Source organism: Schistocerca cancellata, chromosome 12 (genome assembly GCF_023864275.1).
Source record: "Schistocerca cancellata isolate TAMUIC-IGC-003103 chromosome 12, iqSchCanc2.1, whole genome shotgun sequence".
Lineage (NCBI taxonomy): Eukaryota > Metazoa > Arthropoda > Insecta > Orthoptera > Acrididae > Schistocerca > Schistocerca cancellata.
Genome location: NC_064637.1, coordinates 104721111 through 104747402, shown reverse-complemented (window position 1 = coordinate 104747402; position 26292 = coordinate 104721111). Strand labels below are relative to the sequence as shown.

General features: G+C 39.7%; 1 protein-coding gene across 1 annotated transcript in view; it reads left to right on the top strand.

Annotated features, from left to right (window-relative positions):
• Positions 1 to 17143, top strand: part of LOC126109603 (uncharacterized) — a 113384-nt gene extending 96241 nt beyond the window's left edge. The window contains exons 6-8 of the mRNA XM_049914645.1: positions 2272 to 2415; positions 11906 to 12031; positions 17062 to 17143. Of these exons, the coding sequence (XP_049770602.1) occupies positions 2272 to 2415; positions 11906 to 12031; positions 17062 to 17136 (345 nt within the window). The 3' untranslated portion in view covers positions 17137 to 17143. The remainder of the gene's footprint in view (positions 1 to 2271; positions 2416 to 11905; positions 12032 to 17061) is intronic.
• Positions 17144 to 26292: the final 9149 nt, after the last annotated feature.

Genomic DNA, 26292 nt, shown 5'->3' with positions numbered 1-26292 from the left:
ATATGAAGTGCGCATGTTACTACACATCAAAAATCTTTCCAAAATGCATTGCTTTTTGCTGTGTTTCATGTGCCAAAGTGCCAGGAATCTCTACACCAGTGTATAAAAGCTTTACCATTCAAAGTATTGAGAAGCTTTGTACCTTTAAGGGAAAGTATATTGTCACTTAATGCAGAGAGAAAGGACTTTCACCCAGTTTTCCATATATTTTCACCTAGGAAAAAGTGTATTTTTAAATTGGGGAAAAATTTGATTTGTGGACCTTTCGGAGGTGGAATGCCGAAGCTTCCTCTGATCTTTGAACTGTCCTACCCATCAAGCTATGGGGGACCTGCAGTTTAATGTAGATTCTGAACCATGGCATCTTTAACATCAACAAACATTGTCAGAGGTGAAACAAGTGATAAGTGACAGATAAAAATCCTAGGATTTACTGGGGATCAAATCCAAGACCTCTGTGCTTGGCACTTTATCACAGCCACATTTCTGGTGGGAATATATTCAATAAACAAAAGCAAGAAACTCTTTGTTGGATTAAAACTGTTTGCTGGACCACTACCCGAACGTGAAACCTTTTTCTTTAATGGGCAGATGCTCTACCGACTGAGCTATCAGAGTACGAATCGTGACCCATCCTCACAGCTTAACTTCAGACAGTACGACAATTCCTTCCTTCCTAAATTCACAGAACTTCTCTGACATTCCATGTGGAACTAGCACTCCAGGAAGAAAGATATCACAGGGGCCATACAAACTTCTTGGCTGATTAAAACTTTACACCTGACTAGAACTCGAACCTGGGACCTCTGCTTTTGGCCGGCAAGTGCTCCACCAACTGAGCTACATGAGTGCAACTTGAGACCTGACCTCACAGCCTTAATTCCACCAGTACTTCTTGTCTTACCTTCCAAGCATCACAGAAGTTCTCCTGCACCCTTTGCACAAATAGTACTTCTTAGAAGAAATGGTATTGTGGAGACATAGCTTAACCACAGCCTACAAGAGTTTTATCAGTGTGTGAAGTCTGGAAAGTAGGAGATCAAATACTGGCAAAATTGAAACATGAGAGCTGGTTGTGAGCCTGTGCACGTATAGCTCAATGAGCAGAGTACTTGGCCATGAAAGACAAAGGTCTCAGGTTTGAGTCCCAGTCTGGCACATAGTTTTAATCTGCCAGGGAGTTTCAGATCATTTCACACTCGATTGCAGAGTGTATATTCATTCTGGAAACAATCCCCTAAGCTGTGGCTAACAAGAGGGCTGTACAAACTTCCCCTCATCAATTTGATTGCTGTGTAAGACATGACTAGACTTCAATATATATAAATAGCAAGAGGCAACTCTCAACCATTTTTGAGGAAATAGAGATTGAACATTTCACTCACACTTGCATACTTCGTATGGTCATTATTAATCATGGATTCTGCAGCCAAGCATAAGTGCTTAGTTTCCTAAGGGTGAGGTCTGAATCAAATCTTACTTCTGTCACATACTTTTTATTTCACTCCGACATAATTCTACCAACAGATATGCGTGATATGCTGCAAAACTGTGTGATGACCAAGCACTGCTTATGAATGTGAACTTGTTTGTTTTGCAATGGATACACTGAAAAAACCAAACCACGCACACGCAAAGATTCAGCATTCATTAAAAATGAACACAAAACAAAAATAAATTAACCTGGAAAGATTTTGCTTATTGAATGAACAAAAATTCCTGCTTTCTGCAGTTTCAATGTCCCCTGGAATTATTGGTGCCTGACATTGTGTGTCAGAATCAGTTAATGATAAAATCTTATTGGGTAATCAGCGAAGTGCCATTGGAATGTCCCTTGAAAGCCTGCAATCGTATAAAAGTCAGTAAATTTTCTGTCAAAATATAGTTTCCTCTTTTCCAGCAACGTACACACTCTGCTCATTCTGGGTTAATTTAATCTTTATTTTAAAAACTGTGCAGCTGATTATGAGACTTCATTTTATAAAATACAAAAATAACTGGTACAAACAGTGATTAGATTTTAATATTTTAGCTCTGCTAGATGTGATCTCTGTGTTGTTGTTTCACTTGAAAAATGTTCAGGGGCAAGTAGCAGTTTTCATTCCTATACTTTCAGTCCATTTTGTTTCTGACACACACTTTAGTCTGTCCTCGATATTTACTAGGATTTCCTCCTTTATGTACCTTGTTCACATTTCCCTGCCTCTATAACTTTGAATAACATAGTGGATTTAGTGGATTGTCAGTGAATTGTAGCATTTTGTGTTTTAGCTGCATGAGAAAGACCTTGCCCTCAAGAAACTTGAGCTGGAGAAAAATTTGATCAAACAGAGATATAGCAGCCTTCTTGTTTCTGAAACTGAAGAAATATCACAGAAAATGCAAAAGCAGTTGAAAATACAGTCGGAACTCAAGGTAACAAATGAACATTTTCCTGTTGTCCAATGAAACATAGTGTTTCATATTTCAATCTTACCAGTTCCTGCATTCAACGGTGAAATTAACTAAAATAAGCACAGGGTTGTCACTGGTCAGTTGAACTTGAAAGTGTAACAGACAGTGACAATAAAACTTTTAGGAAACCCCACATTTTTAATGCACTATTCTTCTTATCTGACCTCAGAAAAAAAAAGAGAGAGAGAGAAAAGTGCTCCAAACTATGAAACATTATAGAAAGAAATAACAAATAACTTTTTCTTGGTTAGTTGTTTGTGTTTTATCTGTAGGGTGTAAGAGTTTCATGTCCATCAAAATCTGATAGGCATTCTGAATTTATAGCAGTGTGGCATAATGTATGGCAGACTTCTATCATTTGCACTTTTTTTCTAATATGCAATAATGATTATTAACTTGCACTTCACTAAATGAAAACATTGTCCTCTTTGCAGAATACATAAATACTAGGGCAGTTCAGAACGATCTGCTGTTTTAGTGTGCCACTAGTGTTTTTGTGCAGCATCATTGTCACATTTGCATGTTCCCTGATTCAGTAAGCATCCAGCTGTGACAGTACGAATCTTGTTCTTCTGTACATTGTCTTATTATAACATCAAAGCGTGAATGCTGTAATAAAGAAATTACACAAAATGCAAAGTGCGAGCGGCAGTAGGATTTCTTTCAGCACAATTCTCCATGCAAGCCGATGAAAGGCTGCAAACTTTGTTGTCATCAAGGAAGGTTATGGATGCAGTTCTTGGAGATGCCGAGGGAATTTTGCTGGTTGAGTTAATGGATTGTGAAATGAATCACTTCAGCTGTCTGCTGTGAAACTCTGAAGAAACTTAAGTGAGCCACTCCAAAGAAATGTTACAGTAAGCTGACATCTGGGGTTGTATTTTTGCTTGACAACACTCGCCCTCACAGTGCCTGAAAAACTTGAGTGATTGTGAATCAATTCAAACAGGATGTTTTTATTGTGCAATTAGTCTAACCTTGTCTTTGTGGTCCTAATGAGTATGAATTGTAGGGAGCTGTAGATTCCTCTAAAATTCTAAAAGGTTTATCAGTAGGATTGTGTGTGATAGTTCAGGTTTCTGAGCATCTCCTACAGCCTAAACATACATGAGACCATTATCAACCTTACATGGCTCAGTATGCACAATTTGTTAAATGTCACACAATCCAACAACTTAAAATTATAATCCATTAAAATTCAGCACATAGATAAGGGTACAGTTTTTGGAAGTACAGATATCTCATTAACTGAAATGGAAAATCCATTTCAGGTTTTAATGAAGCATCCTAGCTCAGTTACATGATTCCAGTTGAGTGATTTAAAATGAAGAAGCTAGTCTTATCTGCCTTCAGAGTATTTATGTCTAGTGTCAACGGAAAATGGCTACTTTCGTGTATCATTGAGGAGGGATGTTTCATCACTTGGTGGAAGAGATAAAGCTGGAAGCATTCCTTCTGTACTTTGAGGTGAAAATCACCTAAATAGGATCGTAGACATGGGTTGAGACCAGCGTTCTGGCCCACTTCAAAGATCCAAGAGACACAATACCAGGTAAAGATTACACGGGCAGTGTGCACGGTATCCCTTGCAAAAGCGGCAGCATCTGTGTAGGATAAATGATTTGGACTTGCTCAGAATTGTACTAGGCACATACACAACCCAAAAGACAAAGGGATCTTGGAAGTAGGCCATAACTGGACATTGCTTAGAGAACTGATGAAAAATACAATTTGAAAGGACAAGAGTATCAGTCCATGTGCTTTTGTGTTGAGGCTCCATTATACAGATGATGACTGACAAGATGTCCTTATGGACTGGGCCTCATCAATTTTATTTGTAATGTATAAGATTTAAGGCTCAGTGATCGGACGTCAATTACCTAAAGTAGTGCGACACCATTTTAAAAAATGGAAAAAAGTTGCCTTTGATGATTGGAGGATTTAGAGTGCAACTGGTAGCTGAAATTTTGATATTGTAAAATTGTTCCTTCAGATCTCATAGTAGCAACATTTTTTGTTACTTCTATTTAAATTTCTCATTTATTAAAAAGTGGAAATACTAATTAATAAATATTGCAGCAATTTTTTAATAAAAATTATTATTTTTAGTTACTGCTCTTACGAAAATTAATTAAACCGTGATTCAAACATGTGAAATGCTAAAGTGTTAAATGACAGGGAATTTACATAAAAATATTTATTTTTATTTAAAAAGTATGATTCCATTTGTTAATAGATACGGAAGTTTAAAAAAATGCTGCAGAGGAGATACAAACCAGAAAAAAGACTTACGCTACCCTGTAAGCTGCTAGCAAGTGGTTTAAATCAATAGAACATTTTCGACTCACCAACGCTTAGTAATGTTCTAATTTTCAGGGGCTACATTTTTCTTTTTTTTCTCTCTTTTTTTTAACTAAAAAAAAAAAATAAGGTGGATCTTTGGAGCTTATAGGTAGTTGGAAGCAACAGTTTCAGACATGGCGCCATCCCCTCTCACCTCCAGATGTAACTCAATAGCACAGAGGCTGCCTGAACTGCTTTGCCACATGTGTGTCCTTTTGCTCCTCATCTGGAAGGTTCTAGACATTGCAGTCATACCTATACAGGGTGTTGGGAAACCCTGTTACAAACTTCTAGGAGTTGTAGAGGGAGTGAGTACATAATGTGTGTGTGTGTGTGTGTGTGTGTGTTTGTTGACAAAGACCATTGGCTGAAAGCTTTAAGTGTGAAAATATTTTTGTTTTGGCTATCTGCAGCTCAGCATCTCCGCTATATGGTGAATAGGAACTTTCCTTCTCATAATATTGAAGCATTTTGAATAGAAACTTATGCCTGAAAATGTACTGTTTCTGTGCTACAGCCATTTGAACACATTTGCTGGGTAGGTATGCAACAGGGCAGTTACAGTGGGGAGTGGTTAAGTCAGATCAGCTGGTGTCATTTGACGTCTGTACTACCTCTCCGACATGTTTCGAGCGTCATTCATGTATGTGTGGGAGCAATGTGGTTCAATACACATTTGCAGAACATACAGACACTATCCTTCTGAATGGCGAAGCTGTTCATCACCTTTTTTGAGATCATTCTCCACAACGTCTGACTGTCGCACACTTTTTTGCCACAATTACACATTGGCTTCTAGAATAGGCACCTTCACTGTCAAAAGGTAGGGCTGTGGTGCTCCTAGGAGATGCTACACATCCTAATTGGAAGAGGCCATACTGCATCATCAGAGAACCTGTCAGTGAGTGCATGAGTAATTTCTTTGGCTATTAATGAGTGTAATTGTAAAACAAGTGATCTACTGGGTCCCATCTAATCAGTTATATGTGAAAGTGGTCATGTTACCAATATGTTTTCAAACAACTGCAGCACAGAAATTGTACGTTTCCAGACATGGGTTTCTGTTAAAAATATGAACACCCTTTATGAGCAGAACACTGTGCATGACCCCAGCAGGTACTCCTGACTGTGACGGGGGAGATAGACAATTTTATTCGAAATGATGTGCTGTGAAAGCAGAAGTTTTCATCTGAACTAGTTCCATCTGCATCTTTCCACTGATTGATCAGAAATAGTCATTTTTTAAGGAAATTGCATACAGAAAATTCTTCCTCAGAGTTCATTCATCACCACCTATAGATCCCACCAAGAATTATAAATATTGTATTAGTTCTAGATGTTCCTACATGTAGATCTTTAAATAGCTTGTTGCTGTAACAACTACTTCACATTATATACACTACTTAATGTCCTTTCTCATGGGCCTACTACAAAGCATGTTAATACCAAGATGTCTGCAAATACTTTGTGGGTTTAATGATAGTTTGGATAGGAGTCAGACACTGGGATACACTTTCTTTCAACCACTTGCAACAGGATATTGAATGTTTTGAGGCAAATATGGTAGCACGAATTAAAGACCTGTTTAATGTCCAACTCAACCCAATCTAATGGAGAGTAACTTCACAAGGATTATCAAATATAATGTGAAATAATTGGAAATCTTTCACTGATGTGTCATTGTATTTACACCCAATGATATTTATGTTTACTAACAAAAATAAAATTTCATGTGAATTGTAAAATTCACAATTGCAGTACTAAAAGTAAAAATAATTTCCATGTAAACTATTCTTAACAAAGATTAAGATATGTAATGGCGTTTTATATTTCAGTGCCCAAATCTTTTGGAGGTTACTGCAGATATCAGTCATGAAATTGAAAATCTCAGGATATTGAAAAATGAAATAAAAATTACTCCTTCCATAATTTATCATGGTTTTTGTAAATTCAATTTGACAGCAATATTCGTGAACCAGAATGAGATTTTCACTCTGCAGCGGAGTGTGCGCTGATATGAAACTTCCTAGCAGATTAAAACTGTGTGCCCGACCGAGACTCGAACTCAGGACCTTTGCCTTTCGCGGGCAAGTGCTCTACCATCTGAGCTACCGAAGCACGACTCTCCTGCAGGAGAGCTTCTGTAAAGTTTGGAAGGTAGGAGACGGATACTGGCAGAAGTAAAGCTGTGAGTACCGGGCGTGAGTCGTGCTTCGGTAGCTCAGATGGTAGAGCACTTGCCCGCGAAGGGCAAAGATCCCGAGTTTGAGTCTCGGTCGGGCACGCAGTTTTAATCTGCTAGGAAGTCTCACAGCAACATTCGTATTGAACAGGTGCCGACTTTTCTAGTATGTAGATAGCTGATCACGTGCTCTGAAATCAGTAAAGTGAAAAGTATGCTTATATAGTTTAAAAATAGCTGCTGACAAGGGAAACTCCCCATCACACCCCCTCAGAGTTAGTGTTAAGATGACCCAGTGGATGGGCCATCAAAAACTGAACACAGATCAAGCATGAAAACAGGAGAACTGCATTCGTGGGCAGGGGAGGGGGGGGGGGGGAGGCGCAGTGAATGGTTCAAGCTTAACAAGTGCAATATTGAGAGATATGCAACCACAGTGGTGTTAGGGTTGAGTGGCTACAGTGTTGGATTATAAACCAGGTGACCCATGTTCAAAACTCCCTCGGGCCATTTATTTATTTATTTATTTATTTCACAACATTATGGTCATTGAAATGTTTGTTCTCTTTTTGTAGGCTTGGCAGTTGTCATACTATATACTAGTTACAGAATATGAGTCATGTGGTAAGGATATGTTAACATTGCAAGTAAATGTGATAAATGATGAGAGCAGGCGAGATATCACATAGACATCTCACAGAAATGAAGACAGCAAATAAACAGGTGTGAACTATGTTATAACAAAGGAATTAAATCAGTCAAAGCTTCCAAAATAGAACACAACTTCAAAAACATATGTTTTGACAGAGCACAAAGAAACTGTATGATTCTGAAAATTTTGCTTATGTGACAAACTATTATGTTTTATCTTTTTTGTGGGAGTGATCACAATCACATTCACATTCATACGAACACCCACAACGGAGATTTGAGCATGGCTCACCCACTGGGCTGTCCAACACCTTACCACAACACTATTGCTCATTCACCCTGCCTTATATTTCATTTCTTGTCCTTGGACCAGTCATTGTTTCTATTTTGCTTTTTTTCCACCTTCTTGTTTTCATGCTTGATCTGTGTTCTGTTTTTGACAGGCTGTCCACTGAGTGCTCTTACTACTAAATCTGAGGAGAGTGCAATGGGGAGTTTGCCTTGTGTGTAGTCTGAGAAGTACAGTTGCTGTTTCCAGAGTATCCACCTATGTATTGTCTACATCGAGGTGTCTATAGTTAGTCCGCAGTTCACGCTTAAGTATTTAGAAGAGGGTTAACTTACGGTGTAACACAGTCATACAGGAGAACTGCAATAATGTGGAAAACTTGGGGAAACTTATTCCAGTGCTGATTAGGTTACTAGAATAACAGGTCACTTTCTGTTCAAAAGTTCTCATTTACTAATGCATTTCAGGCACAGAACATCTGCAAAGTAAAATGATAAACCCAAAAATTCAAACATAAATGATGAAAGTCACTTAGAGTAAATTTTATTAAAACTATTGCGAAGAATGCTCGCGGAGAAGACGTACCAAAGAGGAAAGTCTTTGTACAAAGTATTGAGTCGCATGTATCAGATGTCAGCATCAGAACTCGACAGATAGAGAGCGACAGCATCATAAAGCTTAACTAACAGAACTTGCCAGCAATTGGTGTGAATGTATAACAACAGTGGCACTACATTGTGCCCACAGAAATAGCTGAACAACCTGATATTAAAACCAAAAGGATACCTATATTGACAAGGCTGTCGTCCCATATAGTGAGAATGTATGTAATTCATTATACAATAAATTACAGGCTGTTGCTACATTTTGTGATCTGTCAAAAGCATTTGGCTGTGACAACCACAAATCCTTTTAAATAATTTTAGACTATTATGGTGTACCAGAAAATGCTGCAAAATGATTCTAATCCTATATCTCTGCCAGGAAACAAAGAATGTCAACAAGAAACAGAAGTGCATCATCCGATTGGGAGCTAATTACACGCAATTTCCCACAAGTTTCCATCTTAGGGCTCTTATTTTTTTGCGTATACTAAAGACCTTCCAGTATCATTACTAGTTGTCAAGTTTGTTTTGTTTGGAGATGACACACTCACCGCAGTTAATAGTGAATAAAACATACTCTAAGCAAATCAGTTAATGAAATTCTTTTGAACATTAATAAATGGTTCCTCATCAATTCTTTGTCACTAAACTTTGAAAAGCACACTATATGCAATTCAGAACTTTTAAAACGTTTCCTGCTAGTACATTTGTAAAATACAATCACAAGCAGATAGAAGTACACTACTGGCCATTAAAATTGCTACATCAAGAAGAAATGCAGATGATAAATGGGTATTCTTTGGACAAATATATTATACTAGAACTGACATGAGATTACATTTTCAAGCAGTTTGGGTGCATAGATCCTGAGAAATCAGTACCCAGAACAGCCATCTCTAGCCATAATAACGGCCTTGATACGCTTGGGCATTGAGTTCGGATGGCGTGTACAGCTACAGCGGCCCATGCAGCTTCAACACGATACCACAGTTCATCAAGAGTAGTGACCGGCTTATTGTGACGAGACAGTTGCTTGGCCACCATTGACCAGACGTTTTCAGTTGGTGAGAGATCTGGAGAATGTGCTGGCCAGGGCAGCAGTCGAACATTTTCTGTATCCAGAAAGGCCCATACAAGACCTGCAACATGCGGTCCTACATTATCATGCTGAAATGCAGGGTTTCGCAGGGATTGAATGAATGGTAGAGCCACGGGTGGTAACACATCTGAAGTGTAACGTCCACTTTTCAAAGTGCCGTCAATGCAAACGAGAGGTGACTGAGACGTGTAACCAATGGCACCCCATACCATCATGCCGGGTAATAAGTCAGCATGACGATGATGAAGACACGCTTCCAATGTGTGTTCACCACGATGTCGCCAAACACAGATGCGACCATCATGATGCTGTAAACAGAACCTAGTGTCATCCGAAAAAATGACGTTTTGCCATTCGTGCACCCAGGTTCGTCGTTGAGTACACCATCGCAGGTGCTCCTGTCTGTGACGCAGCGTCAAGGGTAACCGCAGCCACGGTCTCAGAGCTGATAGTGTGTGCTACTGCAAACATAGTTGAACTGTTCGTGCAGATGGTTGTTGTCTTGCAAACGTCCCCATCTGTTGACTCAGTGATCGAGACGTGGCTGCACTATCCGTTACAGCCATGCGGATAAGATGCCTGTCATTTCGACTGCTAGTGATACAAGGCCGTTGGGATCCAGCACAGCGTTCCGTATTACCCTCCTGAATCCACCGATTCCATATTCTGCTAACAGTCATTGGATCTCGACCAACGCGAGCAGCAATGTCGCGATACGATAAACCGCAATCACGATAGGCTTCAATCCGACCTTTAACAAAGTCTTCTCCTTACACGAGGCATCACATCAACGTTTCACCAGGCAACGCCAGTCGACTGCTATTTGTGTATGATAAATCGGTTGGCAACTTTCCTCATGTCGGCATGTTGTAGGTGTCGCCACCGGTGCCAACCTTATGTGAATGCTCTGAAAAGCTAATCATTTGCATATCACAACATCTTCTTCTTGTCGGTAAAATTCCGCATCTGTAGCATGTCTACTTCGTGGTATAGCAATTTTAATGGCCAGTGGTGTAGTTGACAGTGTTAAATTCTTGGGATCACAGACTGATAATGAAACTGGGAGGAGCTTACCACAGAACTGCTGAAGTGCCTAAACAAATCTCTATTTGCAATGTTAATGTTGCCAGATACAGGTGATACAAAAATAAAAAAGCTAGCATACTTTCCTGACGTTCATTCCATAATGATGTAAGGATTATTTTTTGGGGTAATTCATCATGCTAATCTAAAATTTCTGAGTCCAGGAGCATGTAACAAAAACTGTTTGTGGTGCGAACTCAAGAATTTCCTGCAGAGGCCTGTTTAGGGCACTATGGATACTGACTACTGCTTCCCAGTGTCTCACACTACCTATGCCGTGACAAACCCAGACAACAGAGTGTGTTAATAAATCCCTTCTGGGATTCTGAGAGGCGAGCCTGCCCAATATCAAATCATCTCACAAATTAACGACAAGGGCCAGTGACCTGGCCAGCCCAAATATGTGTTTTAGGCAGTTTCCCCACACCTGACTACATGAGCATTGGGCTGGTACTCATATCCTGCCTTGGATACACATTGCGCAAACATTTGGAAAATTCTCACACATTTGAACATGATGCATTCAGATGTGGTACACAGGTTCTGTCCTGGGGAGAGTGGCGGTGCCAGGAAAATCATCCCGCCACCAACTGTCACCAACATGGCCAAAACCTGTATTACTAATGCAGATCCCATAGATAAATGGGAAAATATGCAGATCCCATAGATAAATGGGAAAACCAAGAAGGTGGTGGAGGAGGAGGAGGAGGAGGAGGAGGAGGAGGAGGAGGAGGAGAAAGAAGAAGAAGAAGAAGAAGAAGAAGAAGAAGATGACGACGACTACCTATGGCTATGCATAACTATCATGTGAGTGGGTGTGGGCACAAACCCGTGTGTGTGCCAGCTTTTATCTTCACCTAACTAAGCAAAAGTTTGCATACGATTTATATTATGTCTCATTGTTTTTTTAAAAAAAATAACTATTTCATTCTGGAAAGAATATTTCCCCTTGCAGTAGAGTATGCACTGCTTTTAATTTTCCTACCAGATGCCTTTCTTAGTGGTGCTCTGACTGACTTAAGCTGTGTGGGTGGCTCACGAGTAGTGGCCAGATACTAAGCTTGTAAGAGCACTACCTGCAGAACATGAGACTTTGGGATTTGAGAAAGACAGGCACACAGTTTTATCTCCTTCTTGTTACTTAAGAAATAATTACTGTATCTCTGACACATTACATACTATATATGTTAATCTTTCAGAGACATTTAGAAGTCAAGGACGAGAAATTGAGACAAATCAGACATATACTGAACATTGCCCCTGCTGGCTCCCATATGGGTACATCCAGACTGAAGAGAAGCCATAGTTTGAGAGATGTTGCATTGGTAAGTGTGCTATGCTGTTAAAATTATAAGATACTATATTTTTAAAGACTCAGCCAACTGACAAACAAATGTAGGCTTACAAAACCTACTTTTAATGAAGTAATTAATATCTCTGAGAACTTCAGTAGTTTTTCTCCTATAATTTACTCACATTCAAACTTCTGTTCCTTAAAATTTAATTCAGGAGGACGACAGTTCAATCCCGCGTCCGGCCATCCTGATTTAGGTTTTCCGTGATTTCCCTAAATCGCTCCAGGCAAATGCCGGGATGGTTCCTTTCGAAAGGCACGGCCGACTTCCTTCCCCGTCCTTCCCTAATCCGATGACCTCGCTGTCTGGTCTCCTTCCCCGAAAAAACCAACCAAACTTAAAATTTTGATCATCTACTTTGCAGATGTGTACAAGAGATTTTATTTGGGATGGGCCGAGGAGTAACACACCAGAATTCTGTAGTGTCGCTGTACAGTGGTATGAGAATTAGCTCAGTTACAATAGCACAAAAATCAAATACAATACATGGGGTTTTCTGGCCAAAGATAATCCCTAGCTCTTAATTGCATCACTTACAGACAATTTGTTTGAAAGGCAGCATAGAAGACAACAATCCTGGCTAACCTAATCAAAACTTCTCCACTAACAAAGAAGGAAAATGGAGTGGTTTGCAGAATATGTGAACAAGAGGCAGAAACACCAATTATCCCAGAAGATGCTTTGTAAATAAAAGTGAATAGAGTCTGGTAAAAACTTCGAGATAATTGCAGTAAACTTAAGATGGAGAAACCAATGACAACTGAACTCATCTACAGTGTTTAGTGTGTCATTACCTAATGTAATTCCATCAGATGAACCTGACTTAATTTGACTATACTACATTGTGTGTCCCATGCACACTAAAACTATCAGTTTTTCTGCCTGTTAACACTGATTAGATGGGGATTCCATCTTCTTAAACTCCACTTCGATACACATCAACTGAGTGGTAAAATCAATTGCACTGTTTTAGAAATGATTCAGTTTACAAGCTATCTATAGACACACTTCATGATACTTGAAGTAATTGTGTAAACTGTTGTGGGTTGGCAGGAGAGCCAACACCGGTATACTAGAGGAAACCGAAAGGCACGCGTTTTAGCTCACGCAGGCTGGCATGAGGTCTGGAACAGGACAAGGAAATTAGACTTTAGAAAAAACGGACGTAGCTGGTGGAATACTTAACTTTAATCCATAAATGGTGAACATCGCTCTTGACGGTACATTATTCATAATCTCAATAGTAACTGGTAATGGCGCCTTGCTAGGTCGTAGCAAATGACGTAGCTGAAGGCTATGCTAACTATCGTCTCGGCAAATGAGAGCATATTTTGTCAGTGAACCATCGCTAGCAAAGTCGGTTGTACAGCTGGGGCGAGTGCTAGGAAGTCTCTCTAGACCTGCCGTGTGGCGGCGCTCAGTCTGCAATCACTGATAGTGGCGACACGCGGGTCCGACGTATACTAACGGACAGCGGCCGATTTAAAGGCTACCACCTGGCAAGTGTGGTGTCTGCAGTGACACCACATAAACAACTCTTCCTGATGATTGGACAATATTGGTGCTCTTCAGATAATCCTTCCCACCACTGTATATGTCTACAAAGTGATGCTGTGGTGTTTGCTCAATAATAGACTGTGCAATGTGACACAATGGTTAGGATAGCTAATCAGATCCCTATCCAGGTATCCAGATCTAGGCAAATGCCAGGAAGGTTCCTTTTTAAAAGACATGGCCAGATTCAAGGCCCAGTCTGAGTTTGTGCTTTTTATGTAACAACTTTATCATCAGTAGTACATTAATAATAATAATCTTCTTCACTCAGCCTTAAGCCGTCGGCACACGGACCGTGCATCCGAATGTTGAACGTCCCAACTTTCTGACGTCATAGTGTGGAATAGCACGTTCGGGAGTCTTTCTGAATGTGCAGAGCAATATCTGGCATGTCAGATATTCTGAGCATGCGTCTGAGTGTTGACTAATGGGATGTCACAATGCCACCTACGTCACACGCACGCTGTCTCCCTTCAGTACAGAGTTGTGAGGCGCCATATTGGCATTCATTTCAAGCCTATATGTATATATGCCATTTCTGAGCACCAGCAAATTTGGAATCACTGGAAAACCTGTTTTTTAACTGTGTAATTCGTTCCAATAAAATAATGAGAAACAAAATATTCATAGCAAAAGAATTATTGTAACTTGCTTATTATGGGAGTAGGCTATTTGAAGGCAGCGACACACTGAAAATCCACCCAAAACGCATTGTTCTAGCTATAATTTGTTACAATTAAATTTCAATTAATAACATAATTATCTATGGTTAACATTTTTAGCAAGGGTTAACATAATATGACTAAAAACCAAGCCTGTGTTGTTGGATTAGCGTAATGAGTAGTGTCACCTTCCTCTGACGAATTCATCATTGGAGTGGTGGTTCGCATCCAACACTGCCAAATTTTGTTTCCTAACATTCGCATTTTTATTAGGCTCTGATACTTTATTATTAGTTTAATATAGGTATATGCTACAATATTTTATGTTATGTAAATATAAGTTCACCTTTTTGGGGGGTGACTTTTTTCGAGTGGCTTAATTTACAGGACAGCTTGCGCTACTTGTATAGAGATATTTTACCCTTTCTCTTTTATGCTTTGTAATTCACATGTTGCAAAGATTCTGCTACTGGGTAGGAACAGTGATCAAGTAAGACCAGGGTGTCTACATGGACAAGGAAAAAATAATTCCCGGATTTTTCCCGGTTGAAAATACACTTTCTCCCGGGTGAAAATACACTTTTTCCGTGGTATGTGACAGTATACTTTTTCTCGGCACTTATCAATCCTTTTATGGTTTTATACACCGGCATAGTATTTCCCAGCACTTTAGAAAATGAAACTCAGGGGAAAAAAACACGTTTTGGAAAGATCTTCGATGTGCAGCAACATATACACTGCATATTTCCGTGTTACGAAGGTATAAATTCGAATTTCACCAAACACCGCATGTTAGTTTCCGAAGCATTAAAATCGAGACTGCGGCGTGCTTTTGTAAACCAGTCACAGCTCATGTCACCTGATCTTGCCAGCTGATGACAGCATTTGACACGTGATGTAGTCAGTCAATAGCAAGATCACTCTTAAGAAGCGCGAACATGCAAATAAGAAAAATTAATGGCTTAAATTAATGTAAAATTGTTGCTGCAAGAAAAGAAAAGCTATCACATATAATATTGATCTCTAAGATTAATAAGCTGCAAGAGAAGCTAAGCTTCCACATATATTGATCTTTTTTGCGCGCCATGTGTCACATAAATGTGCCAGTAAAATTTTTTAATAACGACGTAAATGTCTGATCTTGTGGGCTCAAAATTCTTCATATGGTCGTCCCCAAAGAGTTGATTTTTAAATGAGAGTCAAACGCTCTGTGATTTAAGAAATTCGTTGTACAGTCTCTCACATAGTTTATCTTACATAAAAGGAAATTTACTTTGAAAGTAAAGCTTTTCAAAGCAATATTCGCAATATTTTTCCATGGCCTATTAGAAAGGTACATTTCAGCAGTTGCCAGAGAGCGCCAGATAACAGGCATCACTGCAATTGCGCAGCTACGATGACGCAGCCGCATGTTCGTACGTGTGAAATAATAAAAGATCTTGCATTAAAACGAATCTAATGTAAAAAATCTGTCACGTCACGCTCATTGGAGGCAATTTGTTGTTAAAAAAAGCACTGCACAGTCTTCCTAAAGCCTTTGACACAGTTTGCTGTTGGCAGATGCTTGTATGAGCACTGTGTTTTGTTGTTGGATATGGCGACTTAAGTTTTATTTTGGTTTTTTTCTCTCGTTCATGTTTTGTTTCTGCAGAAGCGGGATACAGTAAATTTTTTTGGTAGAGTATTGTTTCTTACCAGTCAAAATCAAAAAAATTTAACTGAAAACTAAAACAATGAAAAATTCCCGGAACTCAAAAAGATTCCCGGGTTTTTCCTGGTTTTCTCCCGGCTGAAAAAATTCCCGTTTGTCCCAGGTCATAGACACTCTGAAGACTGAGTTTTACTAAAATGTGGGAATGATGAAATAATGTTTATCTTATGCGGAGAAGTATTGCAAATTTGTATCGCACTGTTTGTAATGGAACTTTTGTAAGCCTGTGTCCTTACTGATTGGACATGGTACTTTCCTTTTTGTGGACGATGGAGGAAATGTCAGTTTTAATAGAGCTAACGCTGGAATTTTACGTGCGCCCATTGAATAAACAGCTTGATTTACGAACTAGAAACATCCCTCAACTGCCTCTGGAGTGTGTTGCTATTGCGTATACCGTGTTGGGGCCCATGTATTGTATGCACAAGTCGCATCGTTCCTGAGCGTTCAGCAGCATGTTAAATTTGGCACGCTCAATGTTAATGTTTGACAGCATGGTCCGTGTGCCAACGGCTTTAGTGTGGCCCAGGCAGGAGTGAGATATTTACCCATGAAATATCTTTGATGATCTACTCTGTCATGTAAAGAAGCTAATAAGGAACAACGACATTTGACGACGACAGTAATAATATAATAATTCTCTGCTTCTCAACAGCCTGGTACAAGTATCTCAATTGAACACCAGATCATAAGCTCCCGTATTCATTACCTACAACAGTGATTCTACTGAACGATTTGTCACTCCCGGCAAATCTTGACATCACTGACAGATAAGGGCTAGGGTAGAATATACTCAAATATAATAAATCACCGTATGAAGACAAGAGCACAAGATAATTATGTAAATGGTCAATACGTTGCCATATTTTCCACTGTTAAAGTGTACTGTAACAGTAAAACTTACTCATTCCACAATACAGCAAGATACTGTAATCACAATCTGTAGAATTATTACTATCTAATAAAATAGCTGCTTACCTGTCCTTTACATTATTAGTGCTGTGTAAAGGAATTTATATTTAATGAACAGCTGAACTTGCACTTGCATGAAAAATTGTGCTTTTTTTATCTAGGGAGATGCTGCACTGGATGTTGATAGTGGTTCACAGATTGAAATACTGAGACAGCCACCGGAAATGGGGAACTAAAACCTGGAAAACAGTTGGATTGATGGAATAGTGCATAATACTTCCATCATATTGTGCTATTCCTCACCTCCAGGTTCATGAGGTCTCTTTTCTTCTTTGAAATGTGTTTGGTTTTCTTTCTGTTGTTTGAAAGGTTAGACTAATTTTATTCTATTTGTTAACTTATTTTTACAAATATTTAATGTTATTCTATAGGTAAAATAAAATAATTTGGCATTGTCTTTTACCCAGTTTGTGTTCAAAAGTGCATACACAACAAAATCAAATTGGCATGAAAATTTATATTACAAGTGACATTCACTGTTCATTCATTCATTGTTAATAGAGAACCTTCAGGACCATGGAACACCTCAAGGTTTACATTAATGTAGAAGCAGCTGTTAACTAACTCCAGTCACTTGCTGATCATTAACTGTTACTGTAGTGGTAAATTCTCTCTGTGCTTAAACTTTTAAGTATGAGACCTATCATATGACTGGCCAGTAAGATTATGCCTGCATTATGAGACGATACAAAATTTTGAGCTGGTCAGTATATCAATAGAATTTTAGCATCAGTTGTGCTTTTATTTTGTATAAAATAATGGTGCAACTTATGCTCTAATTCTCTTCAATTGATTCACCCAAGGGTTTTTTTTTCTTTTTTTTTTTCTCTTCACCTTTTTAACAAGGTATTCTCAGTGGATGACAGTAAATGTTTAATTCATTACTCGAAGATTGTGCTGTTTTCTACCGTCTGGAAACGTGTTGTGACACACTAGAAACAAAAATAACAGTTGGATTAATTTCTGTTATGAAACTACTACATTATAGATATCCATCTCCCTATGTTATCTTTTGCATTATTTGCTCAGTATTTTGTAAACATAACTATTAAGCTTGCGACATATCTATGGCAGCCACAAGTATTCTATATATACTTGTTCGAGGCAAACATTTTTTGCATCGTATCACAGGTAGTGTTACAGATTGATTGTGTGGTGCACTAGGACACACTTCTCCAAGTCTTCTCTACAGATTTATTTATGTATTAGTTCATTTAATAACTGAAACAGTGGATAGAAGATCAGCTGTATTGTGAAGAGGTCTGATAAATTTGTACTACAAATCAGCTTGGAAAATGTATTTGTCCCACTTATTTGGTTCTCTCTTACTATTGAGCTGAAACTCATCCCGAACAGTTATGTCACTGAGACATTAGTTTTGTGAACTTATACAAGTTTCATGGTTGCTAACCTTGCACCACTGCCAAATATATTAAACTCTCAAATCTCAGTTTTGTGGACAGGCTCTCAAATGTTTGCCCAGTTCCTCACCCTTCTGGCACTACAGCCAATCCAGTGAACTCTATTGATGAAGTGTTAAAACTTAACTTCCTTCCACAATTTTCCTTTTGCTCTTGCATAATGCTTGGTTGTGGATGGAAAGGAACACTCTGACAGAGAACAGACAGCTCACATTTAAGCTTAAATGGCAGGTGCTTAGGCATAATGCCAGAGACAACTGCTGGTCTAACACTGCCCACACTGCCCACACTGTAGCATAACATTTAGGATAAAATCGTAATGGCAAGCAGTGCCAGGTTTTGTTCTTTTTCAGGCCTGTGGCAGTCTAGTGAGTTTGGGGGTCCTGGATAGAGGTGGGAATTTTTCCTCATTCCAGCCCCTCCATGAAAGTCGAAATCTACACAGCCTCCCCTTCAAAATGTGTGCCTGCAATCTTTCATAGGCGTAAAGAGTAGCTGATCATCTTGTCAAATTTGGTGACCTCAAAGTCCCATATCCTGCTGCTAGTGTACCCTTCATTACTTTTGCAAGCTGTTTCAGTGTATTCCTCGTGGCTACATGCTAATGGCCGTGAATTAATACATTCAGATCCTAGGCACACTGTTTCAGTGACCCAGCCATATTTATGATGGCACACGAAAAAGCTGTCAAGTCACCACATTCTAAATAGAGGTTTTATAAACTTACCTGCTGAAGAGGGCAGAGAGAACTGCTGGAATAGTTAAAGTGATTCCAGCAGAGCGCAGAAACTGCAGTAAATGGGTAAGTAATAAATTATGAGAGAAAAAAATACAAGGCTCTATACCACAACATATTACACCAAAATTGGTATGGATGTCACTTGGCTCAGCATGGTATTAAAAAGAGATAAACAACAGGAATAACCTGGGAGCATCAGAGTACAGCATACGTGGTGAAACTGCTGAGCCTGTCACATTGTGTAATACCTTTGGGTAAAAATAAAGGGGTATAAAATAGGGAAGTGAAGAAGATGACTCAATTACCATGTGACCAGTTGGACTACTACTTCAGTGTTAACTTCTTGTCATGTTAACAAGGAAAAAATTCAAAGATTGTAAAACGGATGTTGTTGTTATTGTGGTGGTCTTCAGTCCTGAGACTGGTTTGATGCAGCCCTCCATGCCAATCTATCCTGTGCAAGCTCCTTCATCTCCCAGTACGTACTGCAACCTACATCCTTCTGAATCTGCTTAGTGTATTCATTTCTTGGTCTCCCTCAGATTTTTACCCTCCACGCTGCCCTCCAATGCTAAATTTGTGATCCTTTGATGCCTCAGGACATGTCCTACCAACCGATCCCTTCTTCTAGTCAAGTTGTGCCACAAACTTCTCTTCTCCCCAATCCTATTCAATACCTCCTCATTAGTTACGTGATCTATCCACCTAATCTTCAACATTCTTCTGTAGCACCACATTTCGAAAGCTTCTATTCTCTTCTTGTTCAAACTATTTATTGTCCATGTTTCACTTTCATACATGGCTACACTCCATACAAATACTTTCAGAAACGACTTCCTGACACTTAAATCTATACTCGATGTTAACAAATTTCTCTTCTTCAGAAACGCTTTCCTTGCCATTGCCAGTCTACATTTTATATCCTCTCTACTTCGACCATCATCAGTTATTTTGCTCCCTAAATAGAAAAACTCCTTTACTACTTTAAGTGTCTCATTTCCTAATCTAATACCCTCAGCATCACCCGACTTAATTCGACTACATTCCATTATCCTTGTTTTGCTTTTGTTGATGTTCATCTTATATCCTCCTTTCAAGACACTGCCCATTCCATTCAACTGCTCTCCCAAGTCCTTTGCTGTCTCTGACAGAATTACAATGTCATCGGCGAACCTCGAAGTTTTTATTTCTTCTCCCTGGATTTTAATACCTAATCCGAACTTTTCTTTTGCTTCCTTTATTGCTTGCTCAATATACAGGTTGAATAACATGGGGGAGAGGCTACAACCCAGTCTCACTCGCTTTCCAACCACTGCTTCCCTATCATGCCCCTCGACTCTTATGACTGCCATCTGCTTTCTGTACAAATTGTAAATAGTCTTTTGCTCCCTGTATTTTACCCCTGCCACCTTTAGAATTTGAAAGAGAGTATTCCAGTCAACATTGTCAAATGCTTTCTCTAAGTCTACAAATGCTAGAAACGTAGGTTTGCCTTTCCTTAAGCTTTCTTCTAAGATAAGTCGTAAGGTCAGTAATGCCTCACGTGTTCCCACATTTCTAAGGAATCCAAACTGATCTTCCCCGAGGTAGGCTTCTACTAGTTTTTCCATTCGTCTGTAAATCATTCGTGTTAGTATTTTGCAGCTGTGACTTATTAAACTGATAGTTCAGTAATTTTCACATCTGTCAACACCTGCTTTCTTTGGGATTGGAATTATTATATTCTTCTTGAAGTTTGAGGGTATTTCACCTGTCTCATACATCTTGCTCACCAGATGGTAGAGTTTTGTCAGGACTGGCTCTCCCAAGGCCGTCAGTAGTTCCAATGGAATGTTGTCTACTCCCGGGGCCTTGTTTCGACTCAGGTCTTTCACTGCTCTGTCAAACTCTTCACGCAGTATCGTATCTCCCATTTTATCTTCATCTACATCGTCTTCAATTTCCATAATATTGTCCTCAAGTACATTGCCCTTGTATAGACCCTCTATATACTCCTTCCACCTTTCTGCTTTCCCCTCTTTGCTTAGAATTGGGTTTCCATCTGAGCTCTTGATATTCATACAAGTGGCTCTCTTTTCTTCAAAGGTCTCTTTAAATTTCCTGTGGGCTGTATCTATGTCACCCTAGTGAGATAAGCCTCTACATCCTTACATTTTTCCTCTAGCCATGCCTGCTTAGCCATTTTGCACTTCCTGCATTTTTATATTTTCTCCTTTCATCAATTAAATTCAATATTTCTTCTGTTACCCAAGGATTTCTACTAGCCTTCGTCTTTTTACCTACTTGATCCTCTGCTGCCTTCACTACTTCATCCCTCAGTGCTACCCATTCGTCTTCTACTGTATTTGTTTCCCCCATTACTGTCAATTGTTCCCTTATGCTCTCCCTGAAACTCTGTACAACCTCTGGATTAGTCAGTTTACCCAGGTCCCATCTCCTTAAACTCCTACCTTTTTGCAATTTCTTCAGTTTTAATCTACAGTTCATAACCAATAGATTGTGGTCAGAGTCCACATCTGCCCCTGGAAATGTCCTACAATTTAAAATCTGGTTCCTAAATCTCTGTCTTACCATTATATAATCTATCTGATACCTTTTAGTATCTCCAGGGTTCTTCCATGTATACAACCTTCTCTTATGATTCTTGAACCAAGTGTTAGCTATGATTAAGTTATGCTCTGTGCAAAATTCTAAGACGGCTTCCTCTTTCATTTCTTAACCCCAATCCATATTCACCTACTATGTTTCCTTCTCTCCCTTTTCCTGCTGTCGAATTCCAGTCACCCATGACTATTAAATTTTCGTCTCCCTTCAGTACCTGAATAATTTCTTTTATCTCATCATACATTTCTTCAATTTCTTCGTCATCTGCAGAGCTAGTTGGCATATAAACTTGTACTACTGTAGTAGGTGTGGGCTTCGTGTTTATCTTGGCCACAATAATGCATTCACTATGCTGTTTGTAGTAGCTCACCCGCATTCCTATTTTCCTATTCATTATTAAACCTACTCCTGCATTACCCTTATTTGATTTTGTATTTATAACCCTGTAGTCACCAGACCAAACGTCTTGTGCCTCCTGCCACCGAACTTCACTAATTCCCACTATATCTAACTTTAACCTATCCATTTCCCTTTTTAAATTTTCTAACCTACCTGTCCGATTAAGGGATCTGACATTCCACGCTCCGATCCGCAGAACGCCAGTTTTCTTTCTCCTGATAACGACGTCCTCCTGTGTAGTCCCCGCCCGGAGATCCGAATGGACTATTTTACCTCCGGAATATTTTACCCAAGAGGACGCCATCATCATTTAACCATACAGTAAAGCTGCATGCGCTCGGGAAAAATTACAGCTGTAGTTTCCCCTTGCTTTCAGCCGTTCGCAGTACCAGCACAGCAAGGCCATTTTGGTTAATGTTACAAGGCTAGATCAGTCAATCATCCAGAGTGTTGCCCCTGCAACTACTGAAAAGGCTGCTGCCCCTCTTCAAGAACCACACATTTGTCTGGCCTCTCACCAGATACCCCTCCGTTGTGGTTGCACCTACGGTACGGCTATCTGTATCGTTGAGGCACGCAAGCCTCCCCACCAACGGCAAGGTCCATGGTTCATGGGATATTGTAGGCATAATATCTAATTTTTTCCAAGTATTTACTTGCTTCACTGACAGTAGTTGAATCTCTTCCATTTGCACGTGACAACATTTCTCTGTGTGGAGTAGATATCATTCGTCAGATTGAGACTATTAAGCCAGTTGTATGTAAACAATGGAAAACAACAGTGTCATCATGCTTCCAGAATTGAATCAATGCCAGTTTGATGACATTGCCCGCTGCTGATGTCTGTCTCCATTGTTTTACAAATCCAGTCCTGAGTTACCGGCAATTCATAGTACTGTGTCCTCTGTATCTAGTTTGTTCAGTGAATTCGTCCATAGTTCTACAAGACCATTAAAAATGAAGCAGGGTGTGATGTGACTCGCCAGTTTATTGTATTGCACACAAGGAAAGACCAGAGGCCAGAAATGTTTTAGATTGAGAGTTTACCATCGTACTGCTGAGCCGTTCCCAAACCCAGAATTTCTTTGCAATTATAATAAAAGTTATACATTAGTATAAAATACATATCATTAAGGAGAAACATTACTAGCAAAAATTTCAGTTTTGACTGCTCTCTCTCTCTCTCTCTCTCTCTCTCTCTCTCTCTCTCTCTCTCTCTCACACACACACACACACACACACACACACACAGTATACCAATTTACTCATTCATTTTAAGCAACTTCATTTCCCTATCAAGGTTTCGCTTGCAATAACAATAAACAAAGCTCAAGGTCAAATATTGTGCAATTGATTTTTGATCAGTGTCTTTTTCATGTCGTCAGTTAAATGTTGCCCTTTCACTAACTGGTGGTTCGGAAAACCAACTCATCTTCTTACCACATAGTATCCAAAAAACAAAATTGTGTATTCTGAAGTTTTGTTATTGTATTGTGTACATTTTATAATTCTTAAAAAAATAAAAAATAAAAAATGACGACAAAGGACTTCTTTATTCACATTATATATGACGTATAATAATTTCGAGTGAGCAAAGTCACAACAAGGAGTCGAAATACGCGTCGCAACACAATTCTCAGGGATAACCCAGATTAGGATGTACATCCATTTCCCATCAATATTTAACGATTGAGAAGCATGGCCAAGTTTGCTAGTTATGAACATCAGAGATTACATGGTTGGACACAATCAGGTCTACTCCAGGTTACTTCCTGCGTCCTGAAGAGTAGGACTGGTGATTTAAATTAGTAAGGTACAAATACGGATGATTGTGAACAGTATGACACCATTTATTTCAGATTCTAGGCCACGCATGGGCAGCGTTCGGTGGGGTGACCTGCAGGCCTGTTTGACATACCCAAACTCACTCATACGTGATGCAAGAGCACCACTCTGAGTGCATGAAGTAAAAAACTATAGCATCCATGACGATGTTTGTGGGGTAACCCAATACGAATGGCACCCATTTCCCTGCATACCACGCCAACAAATTATGCCTCAACATTGCTCTTTTTCAAGAATACATTCATTTTATGTTCACCCTAGGTTCAGATGTTTACATTTATTTACATGTATGAACATTATTACTTTACTCACATTTTACAATAGCTGTCTCAAAAATTGCTGCTGAAAAAGTCCTCTCTGAAACAAGAAAAATAAACCCAGTGAACATGGGTCCAGAACTTCATAACTAAAAGTCTACGGTATTGAGGTCTAGCCCCCCACCCCCCTGCTGCCCCCCCTCCAACCAATCCAGTTAGTTGGATTTTGAGCAAGTACACCAAGTCCTTTCATCCATCCATGTATTTTTTCATCATTACTAACTTTTCTACAAGAACGAGTATACAATGTAAATGGCATATTACTATAGACATAACTAGGTCTACTATTAGTCTTCGGGTCAATTCCACAATGGCACGTCTTGTAGGCGATAACATCTCAATCGGCGGATGATTCTAGTCCAGGAAGGAAGGCGTTTTCACAACAGACGATGGCTAGCGTAAACCAACCCCTACCAGAATTTCCAGTAGCGACGTCCAGACTAAAATTAACCCTGCAGCCATGGAAGAATATAGGTCCATTTAATATAACTGCTTGAGCTGTTCCATTTCCTCCAAGTTTATTCTTGAGGCTAATTATGTGTTTGTAGACAGGCATGCGGTGGCGGCGTTGACGATACACTCGTCGATGAGCCATAGTGCTTCAATGCTGTTGCAGATAGAGCTCACAGCGGAATGGTTCCGGTGCACCAGGGTACGCGTGCTGCCAGTACTACTACAGCACACGTACGGGATAACTCCCGCCGGCTGGTGCCTGCAGAGTCTAAGTCCATTATCAGTGCGTTACGTAATCGAGGTCACCCGCTTTCTATCTAAGCGGGCAGTGCACGCCAGCGGAACCATTCCGCTGTGAGCTCTATCTGCGACAGCATTGAAGCACTATGTCTTGTCGACGTGTGTATCGTCAACGCTGCCACCGCATGCCTGTCTACAAACACATAATTAGCCGCATAACTAGCATACCCTTCAGCTAGGTAGCCAGTATACTAATGAGAAAGTCCAGATAATGTGTGCCATTTAACCTCTGTGGTAGCAAGTATGGCCTTATTAATCTATTGCGAAGTATGCTTGCCCATACATTGATTGACAGTCGGTGTTGATACCCTCTTTCCTGAACTGCTTGGGGATTTACATCTGCCCGTATATGCTGGTTATGGAAATACAAAGCATCACCTCTCATGAACCCTGCCTCACCTTCAAATAAAATCTTAGATGTGAACAGTGGATCTGCGGCACACTTCTGCAACAGCCCTTGACAGAACTGCGATCTGCCATGATCGTCTTGTGGCCTTATGGCCTGAACTCGCTCTAGATGATACGGGTACAGCATATGCAGTAATTCATTACCCCCCCCCCCCCCCGATAAGAGAGAGAGACATGCCTTCTGATCATCGCACACTGGTCCCAGGGGGTTTCTTCCACCAAACGGAGCAGGCATGCAGACTGTGTTAGGCCTCCCACTGTCAGTCTTCCAAGGTACAAGGGAACCTATGTCCCTCAGACACTGGAAAAGTCTGCTGAACAGCTTAACAGAGGACACGGCATGCAGCTACATCCATTTGCTAAACAAAAGCAGAAAATCATATCTGCCATTTCTCTTGTAGATTAGTAGGCTTCCATTGCTACTAAGTGACGCAAGAGAGAAAATGTAAATTTACTGTAACCCCTGTTGGTAAGTACAAATGGTGTAGTAAACAGTTATGTGAAAGCACATTTGGAACAAGATAAAACACCATGATACATACCCAGGGTAGACAGTACTCTACAATAAGGCACACAAACATGACAAAAAGTAACGCAGCCCACAGCATGAGTCAAACCATACAACTGACTGCAGACCGCCTAATGGTAGGTAGAGTACTGTGAGTAGACACCTGCCAAAACATTTTATGGAGCGCCAAATGACTGTGGTAATATCCACAACCGAGAGTCGCACAGCTCAGGAAAAAATGTATCTCCGGACCCTATGTAATGGACTTGTTTCAATGAGTACTACCAACTTTCAAAGTATTAGATATTTTTTTTTCTGAACACCCTGTATATTATTTT